The 11306-nt window shown below is 45.4% G+C and overlaps 1 protein-coding gene across 13 annotated transcripts in view; it reads left to right on the forward strand.

The window, feature by feature from the left end:
• Window positions 1-11306, forward strand: part of AKAP13 (A-kinase anchoring protein 13) — a 314398-nt gene that overhangs the window by 254112 nt on the left and 48980 nt on the right. For all 13 annotated transcript variants that reach the window (XM_029953026.1, XM_029953024.1, XM_029953029.1 and 10 more), the window contains 2 exons: window positions 7169-7211; window positions 8856-8988. In XM_029953026.1, coding sequence (XP_029808886.1) covers window positions 7169-7211; window positions 8856-8988 — 176 coding nt within the window. The remainder of the gene's footprint in view (window positions 1-7168; window positions 7212-8855; window positions 8989-11306) is intronic.

Genomic DNA, 11306 nt, shown 5'->3' on the forward strand with positions numbered 1-11306 from the left:
CACGGAACAGAGAGGGCTTCCTGGGGAGAAGCAATCTCAGAGTTGAGGCTAACAGGAGACAGTGCATTCACTCGGTGAGTTAGTGCAGGCACGCCACAGAGGTCTTAACGGTTTGAGTCCAGACCCCGCAGGAAAGCAGATCTCACAGTAAATCAAGTCCGATGAATCACTAAATTATTAGGCTTCCCAGTGCATATAAAAGTTAGGTTTACACTGTGCTCTAGTCAAGTGTGCAACAGCATGATGTCTGAAAGACCAGTGCACATACCTTAATTTAAAAATACCTTATTGCTTAAAAAAAAATGCTAACCATCATCTGAACTTTTGGTGTGTTGTGATCTTATTGCTGGTCGAGGGTCCTGCCTCCGTGTCCGTGGCTGCTGATGGTTGGCTGTGGCCATTTCTCAAAATACGACAGCAGCGAAGTTTGCCATGTGGATTGGTTCTTCCAGTCATGAACGGTTTCTCTGTAGCGTGTGATGAGGTGATGGCATTTGACAGCATTTTGACCACGGTAGACCTTCCACAGTTGGGGTCAGTCCTCTCAGAACCTGCCGCTCCTCTGTCAACTGAACGTAGGTATGTTCCAGATCCTTTGTTGTCATTTCAGCAAATTCCCAGCACCTCCCCCGGTAGGAGGTCCTATTTCTGAATCCACTTTCTGTGCTCTTCCCCAAGAAGCAACTCCTCATCTGTTAAAGTGCTGTCACCAGATTGCAGTAGTTCAGTCCCCTCTCCAAGCCCCACGTCTGATTCTTGTTCTCTTGTTTCCACCCTGAGACCTTGAATAGCTGAGTCAATGAGGTTTGGAATCAGCTTCTTCCAAACTCCTGTTCAGGCCGCTGTTCTGACCCCTTGGCAGAATCACCAGTGTTCTTGTTGGCACCCAGAATGATGAATCCTTTCCAGAAGGTTTTCAGTTTACTTGCCCAGATCCGTCAGAGGAATCCCTGTCGATGGCATCTATTGCCTTACAAAATCAATTTCTTAAATAATAACACTCGAAAGTCAAAATGACTCCCTGGCCCACGGCTGTGGAATGGATGCCGTGTTAGCGGCCCGAAGACATTAGTCTCATCGGGCATCTCCCTCAGAGCTCTTAGGTGACCAGATGTGTTGTCAGTGAGGAGTACTGCTTGGAAAGGAGTCTTTGTTTCTGAGTGGTAGATCTTGACAGTGGGCTTACGATATTTAGGAAACCACGTTGTAAACAGATGCGCCGTCATTCAGGCTTTGTTGGATTGACAGATCACAGGCAGAGTCGATTTAGCACGATTCTTGAGGACCCGAGGATTTTGAGAATGCTACATGAGCACTGGCTTCCACTCGAAGTGAGCAGCAGCATTAGCCCCTAACGAGAGCCAGCCTGTCCTTGGAGGCTTTGAAGCCAGGCACTGACTTCTCCTCTCTAGCTATGAAAGTCCTGGATGCATCTTCTAGTATAAGGCTGTTTCCTCTGCACGAAAAATGTGTCATCCGGGAGTCCCCTTTGTGAACGATCACGGCTGGATCTCCTGGAGACCTGGCCGCAGCTGCTACATCAGCACTCGCTGCCTCACCTTGCACTTGGACGTGTGGGGCTGGCTTCCTCCCCGAGCCTCCTGACCCACCTCGGCCAGCTTGTCTCCTGCAGCTTCCTCTCCTCGCCCAGCCCCACAGAATTGAAGAGATCCTCGCTCTGGACTGAGCTTAGGCTGAAGGGAACATTACGGCTGGTTTGATCCTTGATCCAGACCACTAACACTTTCTCCGTATCAGCAACAAGGCTGCCTCCCTTTCTTATGATTCGTGTGCTCGGTGGAGTCCCACTTTTGATTTCCTTCAAGAGCTTTCCTTTGCATTCACAGCTTTGCTATTTGACTAGAGAGGCCTAGCTTTCAGCCTATCCCAGCTTTCCACATGGCTTGATCATTAAGCTTAATTATTTCTAGCTTTTGATTTAAAGTGAGAGATGTGTGACTCTTCCTTTCCCTTGACCACTTACAGGCCTTTGTAGGGCCTGATTTCAGTACTGTGTCTCCGATCAGGGTGGCCCAAGGCCAGTGGGGTGAGTGAGGACTGGTCATTATCATGGGAGTTTGCTCTCTTGTGTGGGTGTGGTGTGTCGCGCCCCAGAACAGTCCCCTCAGATCACAGATCACCAGAACAAATACAATGATGATGAAAAAGTGTGAAATACTGCAAGAGTTGTCAAGATCGCTCACAGACACAAAATGAGCAAATGCTATTAGCAAAATGGTGCCGATAGGCTAGTCCAACCCAGGGTCACCAAAGACCTTCAGTTCGTGAAAACTTCAGTGTCCGTAAAGTTCGGTTGAACAGAGTACAGTTAAGAGGAGGTATGCCTGTGTGTGGAAAGCAAGACCGAGGAGTCAGGCTTTCTTGTCTGAGAGCAGTGGAGTGATTTAAGGCAGTTAAATGGATTGATTCAGACACTTCAGAGAGACCACACTGAGGAAAGTGTTGGGGAGCAAAGGTGACAGATCGGGAGAAGGCTATTGCTGGATCCAGGTGAGAGCACACGGTGGCAGTAGGGGAGAAGTTGATGCTCAGAGAATTCTAGAACACACAGAGTAACTGAATGTGAGGTAAGATGGAGGCATTCAATGATAGGGCCCAGGTTTCTGTTTTGAGCAACCCACTAGATGTTAGGTACTGCACAGGAGGAGGAGCAGGTGTGGAGGAGAGAGGTGTTCACTGGTGGGCGTCCTCAGTTCACACTGCCTTGGGACATGCCCTAGAGGCGAGCAGAGAGATGAATGCATCTTGAGCTCAGGGGAGAGCTACTGCCTAAGGGCAGAAAGGTGTGTGTCACCAGCTCAGCGAATTCGAATTGTGCTCTGGGAGGGCAGGGAGTGAGGGGGTCTGGGGTGAGGGAGCAGAGGGCCGCGCGCAGAGGCCTGACAAATGCCACCACTCGTGTTTCCAACCTGAAGAAAAACAACTCCAGCTATAAGTTATGACCATTAAAAACTGTGGGCCTCTCGTTTTCTTACTCTGGCAAGTTTGTCAGATGAATTTTTTAAGCTACATTAGAATTCTACACATTGAGACATAAAGAGGAAAATGTGAATAAATACGTTGCTCGCCTAGGCAGCCTTTCCTGGAACGAGACAGGCTAGTGACTTTATTCTGTTCAGCGAGGTCTCGGGTGCCTTTGACTTTGTCCCGGTACAGTTGGCGCGCACTAATGTCTCGTGTTGACCCACTTCTCAGCCCAGCCGCGGATGCAGCCGGCAAGGCGGGTCTCCTTCTCCGTGCGCATCTCTCCACAGCTCCTTAAGTCTAAAACTCTCCTTTCTCTCGGCTCTTCTCACTCCAGTGATGACGAGGAGGAGCTGCCTAGTAAGAAGCAGCCGCGGTGGCGACGGCCATTGTGCACGGCCTGACCAGCGTGAGGGTGCTGCCCGCTTGGTGCAAGAGAGTGTCTGAGGCCATGTGTCTCCTCGCACGGCGTTGCTGCTAAACCGTTGGTCTTCCTGCTTTGCTTTGAAAATTAATTTGGATGAAAGTTTTGTTCGCTGTACTCCACATCGACGTGGCCTGATTCCAGGGCCCGGGGAGGTGTTCCCGTCAAACCTTGTACCTTCTGTAGTACTGAGCGCTCATTTCCCAAAGCTTTCTCTTTGGTAATGTGAATTCTGTTTTTCCACGTTGTGCTTTTTTTGGTCTCATAAGACAGTATCTGTACATCCACCTGTGATACTTAAAAGCTAACGTTAAACTTTGTTTTTTTCTCCCCTTTCAGACCTGTCTTTAAAAATATTGGGACACCTCTCTGGCTAGAGTATGCAACTCTTGGCCTCAGTGTTGTGAGTTCGAGCCCCACACTGAGTGTAGAGATTACTTAAAAAAAAAAAAAAGAAGAAGAAGAAGAAAAAATACCTTTCCTCTGAGATGACACCACGTGGATTAGGGAGTGAGAGTTCTGGATGCATTTCCTTCCTTCCTGCTTTCTCTCCTTTGGAAATTTTACTCTTCAGTCGTGTTACTATAGTGTAGATTTCAGATTAATATGTTCTTATTTGATAATGCCTACTTTAAAAGCTTTATAAGGTTTGAGGCACCTGGGTGGCTCAGTCGCTTAAAAGGCTGACTTCAGCTCAGGTCATGATCTCTCAGTTCATGAGTTCTAGTCCCGTGTCGGGCTCTCTGCTGACAGTTCAGAGCCTGGAGCCTTCTTCCGATCCTGTGTCTCCTTTTGTCTCTGCTCCTCCCTTACTCACACTGTGTCTCCATTAAAAATAAACATTTTAAAAAATTTAAAAAATCTTTGTAAGATTTTCATAAGCTTGGAAAGGAAATGAATTCTACCACCCTCCCCACATGAAAATCACTTTTCAGTTATGCAAGATTTCTAGAAAATTCCAGGATTGCTATTTTTCGTGGAAAAAAACATTCTGGTATAAAGGTAAATACGGAATTGTTTTTATATAACTATAGTAAAATCTTGGTTTGTGAGTATAATTCATTCTGGAAACACGCTTGTAATCCAGAGCACTTGTATATCAAAGCGAATTTCAAGAACCATTGGCTCAGCTGTGATCGTGTGATGTTTGGCATCTTGTACTACTCGTGTTGCAAGACATCACTCGTTTATCAAGTTAAAATTTATTAGAAATGTTTGCTCGTCTTTCAAAACACTTGTAGAACAAAGTACTCGCAATCCACAAGAGTCTCAGAGAATTACAATATTGGTATAATTGAGCAACCTAATTCCCTGCACCTGTTGACTCAACATTTCAACAGCATTTAGGTATCTATTTATTTAAATATTAAAAATTTTATAATTAAGTAGTAGTAAGCTCCGGGTGACATCTTTACATTGTTCTTAAAGGAAAGCACCTTATGTACAGTAACAAAGTTTAATTTCTCTTAAATGGAAGTCATCTTTATATTCAGTACTTTTTTGACAATGAAAAGATGTTTAGTAAATAGGCACACTGTAAGATATTTACTTTATACCAGTTGTAGTAGGAGGGAAGTTGTGAAAATCTGCTTATAACTTCTGAGTGTTCAGAAATTCTCAAGCCTGTTTCATCTCTACGTATTTGTAATGCCCTGGGACATAGGTCCACATGTGGCAGATGAAGTAAAGGTCCCAGTGGTATTTCTTCTGCCTCTAAGACGCACTGATTAATCTAGAACAGCCCTGATTATACAGGTCATCCAACAGGATGAAATTATGAAAGTATAGAAACTTGAAGAAACCTTTGAACCCAGGTATCCAGCATTCCTCAAAATGTGCTCCTTACTCTGAAATATCAGTGAGAATTCTGGAGGTGGAGGGGAGAGGAAGAAAATGAGGGGTTGGTTCAGGGCCAAATAAATTTAGGAAAGTCCAGGTAAGCTGGTTTCAGATGCTGCTGTGTACACTGTGAATTTCCAAGGCAGTGTTCAAATAAGTTGTATTGCCCGAACGTATTAGTTAGTTAGTGTGCCTAACGTCTGACTGCATAACGTCTCACGAGACTAGTGTTCACAGAACGTACTTTAAAAAATATTGGCCCGGTCCATCCGGTAGTTCTGACTCTGGAATATTGGTATCCTAGGTCTGTAGGTTATCTCAAGACTTTAAGAAAATCCTAGTTGGAATACACTGTTTGCCTGCAGTGTTACTTCGTAGGCGAACTTCGGTGGCAGATTGCTTTGCTTTTGTCTCTAATTATTCCTCCGTGCTGGTTGGTGTTTTTCTTCACTACGGATTTTACTCTCAGGTTGTTGGTGTCACCAGAGAGTGAGTAACCAGGTAGTTGCTCTAGTTGGTGTACAACAGAGCCCAACCGCCTGAGAGAGTTTAGTGCTGCTGCTGGCGTTCAGGGTTCCTGGGGTGGAGAAGGTTTTAAAGCCGCTGATTTAAACCACACTCTTGGTTTTTTGTTTAAGTCAGTTAAGGCATCCTGAGGTTGAAATGCTGCCAGTTTCCCACCTAGATCATGCAGGAGCTAGGGAATAGACCCCAAGTCTTACTCTGCTCATCAGGATGACTGAGCATTGTAAGTGAACTAGAAGAACCCAACTAAGTAAAAGGAAAAACTTGAGAAAGCATTCTTTTGAAGACGTAGAATTGGTTGTTAAGTTTCCTATCTGTCATTCCTACTAGTTGCCTGTTTACTTAGTAAGAACTACTACTTTGTGTTTCTAATCAGAACCTAGTACAGGTTGGAATCTGGTAGTGGGACATCTTCGAATCTCTCTACCAGATTAAGGCTTTACTCCCGGCAGTCTGCGATCCTGGAAACCCACCTGGGGTATGATTCTGTCTGGAGTCATACAGGAAGTATTTCTGCACCTGATCTAAACTGGAAATCACGTGTCGGGGTGTGACTGAGACAGCTCCTCCAAGTCCTAACTTGGCTCCAGCTTTATTAGCATGTTGTCGGTAAAGGAATGCAGCGTCCCTAGTGCGTTCCCCACTTCCCGCTCTGCTGGGTGGCTGAGCCTGAGTGCTGGTGACCCGCCTCGGTGTACGGGCTGACGGTTATGGCGGAAGGAAGGATGCCTCTGCCAGACACGTTGTATCCCTGACAGCCTGGCAGGGACCTCACCGTCTGTTTCATCGCCCTCATTCCACGGATGAGGAAGTGAAATCCAGAGAGCTCACCCCAAATCAGTAACAGGACCAAGACCTCCCCAGTGAGCTCAGGTGCCCTTTTCCTGTTCACTCATCCATTTCTGGGAATAATACTCAGGAAACTCTCAGACATATGTTAGCGAGATTTTCTTGGTATGGAAATCTACGAAAGCAAAATGAACAAACAGTATGAATGACGTTTAATTGTCAATTTTTTGTTCTTCCCATGATGTCATCTCAGAAAGATGGCCTGTGGGAACGGAGCCCTGACAAGAACAGGAGTTAAACATTTCCCCTGTATGTTTGAGCGTGAGGACAAAAATGTCGATTTGGGGCTTGCTCAGTGACTTGAATCTTGGATGAAATTTTTTGTAGTGGGGAATTCACGCCTACTGCTGCCTATTTCCAGTTCTGTTACTGAGTTTCGAGTTGAATGTTTCCTTCTTCCACACCCTCAGGAGGAGAAGGCACTCTGCACTGGCTTTCCGATGCTCTCTCTGCTTTGTGCGTGTCGTAAATATTTTAAACCTCTTACCGGTCATCCAGGCACCGTACTTTGCTCCCAACTTTTTCTCTGCTATTTTTGTTTTCCAGGTTCACGGCCTTTCCACAGCACCAGTGCTAACCTGACCGAGAGGTACTGCATGTTTATTTTGTTACTTCTTTCCCCAAGATGAAGGAAGCCCCAAATGTCTTATGTATGATATTTCACTAAGTAAACTGAGAAGTTGATTCAGCTCATTGGATTCTTACCTCCTTAAGTGATCAATTTGGAATAGTGGCTGCAAGTGATTTGTAGTGAAGGCTCTGTCATTTTTAAATCACGTCCTCAGTAGTTTTTTGCTTTTGTTCTGTGCACTCTCCTAATGATAAAGGTTTGCCTTCATTCAGGAGAGGAAACACTGTGTTTGCCTTTATCAACTTCTGTGCTCTGCTTCTAGGCATTAACCCCTAAGCCTGACAGCATTTTTTTCACTGTGCACGCGTGTATGTGTGTGCACACATGCGTGGAACTGTACCTTAGCCATTTTAAAGCCATTATCCTCTGCCTACACGGATATGGTTCACAGCAGGCAGAAGATTTGCATTTTGACTCATTGTTTACTATGATATGCCTCTTGTCATGCTCATGGGGTTCTAAAACACTCTACTTTCAGCATCATGGGGGTTCTGATTACTGCCCTGCGCTGGAAGCTGGCTCCTTTCACAGAGCTTCAGCTGTGACTCAGTGATCCAGACCTCTCAGTCTGAATGCTTCTCTTTGTAATTGTCATACTTTATTTCTCCTTTGTCTTCTCTGGAGCAGTGGCTCTCACACCGTTTATCAGAATACAGACTGCTTTATTTTGTAAACAGTACTTTACATATAAACAGACCGTAGCTCCTGAAGAGGATTGTTCTCCCTCTTGAGTGGGAGACGCCCTGAAGGTAAACACAGCTTTTCTGTGGAAAAGTTCTTAAAATACTGATTGTAGAACATCTGGGAAATGTAGCATAAGTAGATTCCTTTTCTGTGGAGTGGATTGCGGATGCGAGTGCCCGGCATTCTCTGAGGAAATCGACCATTGTGAATTTCCCAAGATCCAAACATGGCCATCGTAGATGCACGTGGCACTGTGTAGCCTTCCTGAGTGAGTAGCTCAGGACTCCTGCATCTGTGTGGAGCTCCTAAACCGGATCGTTCTACACTCTCCCCGCTCCTAAGATTGTGCAAACTGTATGCACCAGTACTGATTGTCCCGTGTGCCAAAAGACTAAAAAAAAAAAAAAATGGTGTGTGATTTCTGCTTTTAGGGAACTCGAGTATGCATTCAGTCATAAAAACTCCTCTGTTTGCAACCTTTACTGACACCTCCATCCTTCCATCGTCTTTGTGAGTTTCTTCTCAAGCACCTATTTGATGCAAAGATGCTTATAAATTGAGTGCTATTTTAGATTAAGAAGTTTCAGATAAAATAATAAATGAATAACTGACAGACTCAAACCGGGCCACTAAAAATCTGTTCCCAAAACCCTGATGGCCACTACGAGAACGCGTAGCCAGGTTTTGGGGCCAGAACGGGGGCATCGAGGGGTGCTCTGTCCTCAGGCCTCCCTGTGTGGAACCACCCTGTCCACCTGTTCCTCTGCTGCCCATTGTCACGTGTGTACAGAGGTTGCCTGTGACTTGTAGCCAAAATGATACGTGCTTATGAAGAATCGTATTTTTTTAAATATATGTTTAGTTTTAACAGTTAATTTCTGGAGTCTTTTGAAAACCAGTCTTCTTGGTTTTCTTCAGTATCACAGAAGAGGCGTATAGTTTCCTGCCTCAGAGCCCCTCCAAGAAAGACTTTGAAGGGAAGAGTGGAACCAAAGTCAGTCGCACCTTCAGCTACATCAAGAATAAAATGTCCAGCAGTAAGAAGAGCAGAGTAAGTACCTCGAGGGCGTTCGAGGGCTCCTGTCACACCTGCGTGCCCCCCAAAATGAATTAAATACTGGGGACAGAAGGACATAAGCCCAGAGATAGTCCTTGAAATAGCCTGATACTTGAAGAAAAGGAGTAACAACACAGCACCACCAATCGGGTTCTTACGGTGCGCTAAGAACCCCCATGTGTTATTCTTTGTCGTCCTTTCCACGGCTGCGTCAGGAGGGACCTTCCCCTTCTCTGGGAGTAAGCTGCCCTGTGAGCGTGTGCCCCTCCCGTGAGTGGGACCGAGGCTCGAACCCCAGCCTCTTTGGGTTCAGGTCCTGTACCCGCAGCCCGTGCTCTCATCAGGAAACCAGGGGTAAAATGCCCCTGAGGATTTCATGCCAAGATCAGGGGACTGGAAATGTTTACAGTTGTGTGTAGAGGTTAGAAGGATGTTCCTACAGAAAATTACAAGAATCTTTCAGGCAAAAGTGGATTCTTCGATCTCACTCTGACTATTATACTCTTCCGTGCATGAGGTTACAGTCAAATATTTAAACACTTTTTGTCTGTTTATTTTTTTCATGCTCCTAGAAATATTCAAAATATAAAAATAGATCAAAAACCACCTGTAATAACCCCACATAGAGAGAGGCACTCTTTGATTTTTTCCAATGTATTTTTAAAAGAAAGGAAGACCAGGCATTCCTTTTCTTGTACCGATTCCCAGGGCTGCCCCGAAATCAGTTGAGTGTCGGGTCAGTGGGAGAGGGCCTTCTGCCCTCCATTCACCCACCCACCAGCCTCCAACAAAATAAAGAACCGTCTTTAAAGAAAATTGTTCTTAATCAAAATCAGTGACAGAGCTCTTGCCAAAGAATCACTATACATATGTGTGTATGGCATACACACACACACACACACACACACACGCTGAACTCAGGAATATTGTTGTAAAACTGTACCCCTCACCCCCCCCCCAAGCCCCCCCCCCCCCCCCCCCGCCCCAAATGGTACAAGCCTCTTAGGCCCTCCGTTAAATGGGCTGGTGGAAGTAGGCCCGTGTATTTTACCAGGTTTTGTAAATATGATCTCGTTCCTGTAGCCAATACTACGCTCAGTGATTATTCAGAGGAGTTTTTCCACAAAACCTGCCACCAAAATTGTGTTTTCATTTCTCCTGCCTGGGCGCGGAAGGGACAAAAGTGGGGCAGTCAGGAAAAGCCGGAGAATATGCAAGGAGTCTAACAAATTGTTTCTAGAATAATCCCATATATAAGTATTAACTCCATATATAGCCCTTTTTTATAACTTAAAAAATTAAAGAGGGCAGAATGCTTATCAGGGTTCTACAGATTGGCAGCAGGCTTACATGGGGCCTTATCTGTTGTACTTCTCCCTGCTGGCTCGGACACTGGTTAGCATCAACAAAAGAAAATCTCTTTGCAGAGATCAGTATAAATTAGCCAGATACTATCAGATGACTTCGGTAGCCTCAGCATTCCACTAGGTGCTAATACTGCTCCTACAGAACTAAAGACCATTGTCTTTGAGAAATTTTATGATCTGTTTGGATGCTTTCAAGTGTGTTTGTTTTTTGTTGCTGTTGGTCTATTTTTAAACTGTGGAGTCTTCAATGGGAAGTCCCCTTTCCCATCCACCTCCCCAGGGACGTTGACTTTCAGGGCAGAGCAGCGAATACCCCACTGATTGCATTCGTGAGGGGACACAGACAGACACGAACAATGTAAGACTAAATTTAGAAACGAACTTGACCTTTAAAAAAGCCTCATCCTGGGGCACCTAGGTGGCTCAGTCAGTTAAGTGTTCGACTTCGGCTCAGGCCATAATCTCGCAGTTCATGGGTTTGAGCCCCGTGTCAGGTTCTGTGCTGACAGCTCAGAGCCTGGAGCCTGCTTCAGATTCTGTCTCCCCCTCTCTCTACCTCTCTCTCTGTCTCAAAAATAAACATTAACAAAAAAGTTTTTTTAAAGTCTCATGCCAGGGATGCCTAGGTAGCTCAGTCAGTTAAGCATCTGACTTGGGCTCAGGTCATGATCTCATGGTTCATGAGTTCAGGCCCCATGTTGGGCTCTGTGTTGACAGCTCAGAGCCCGGAGCCTGCTTTAGATTCTGTGTCTCCCTCTCTCTGCCCCTCTCCTGCTCGTATTCATTCTCTCTCTCTCTCTCTCTCTCTCTCTTTCTCACTCTCTCAAAAATGGATACATAAACTTACGTCTCAGCCCATCCTCCATATTTTACAAACAAGTACAGAGAGCTGTGCTTCAGGCCACAGCACTGGATGTTATTAGGGCAGAACTGCCTTGACTTCCA

The sequence above is a fragment of the Suricata suricatta genome, chromosome 9 (genome assembly GCF_006229205.1).
Source record: "Suricata suricatta isolate VVHF042 chromosome 9, meerkat_22Aug2017_6uvM2_HiC, whole genome shotgun sequence".
NCBI lineage: Eukaryota > Metazoa > Chordata > Mammalia > Carnivora > Herpestidae > Suricata > Suricata suricatta.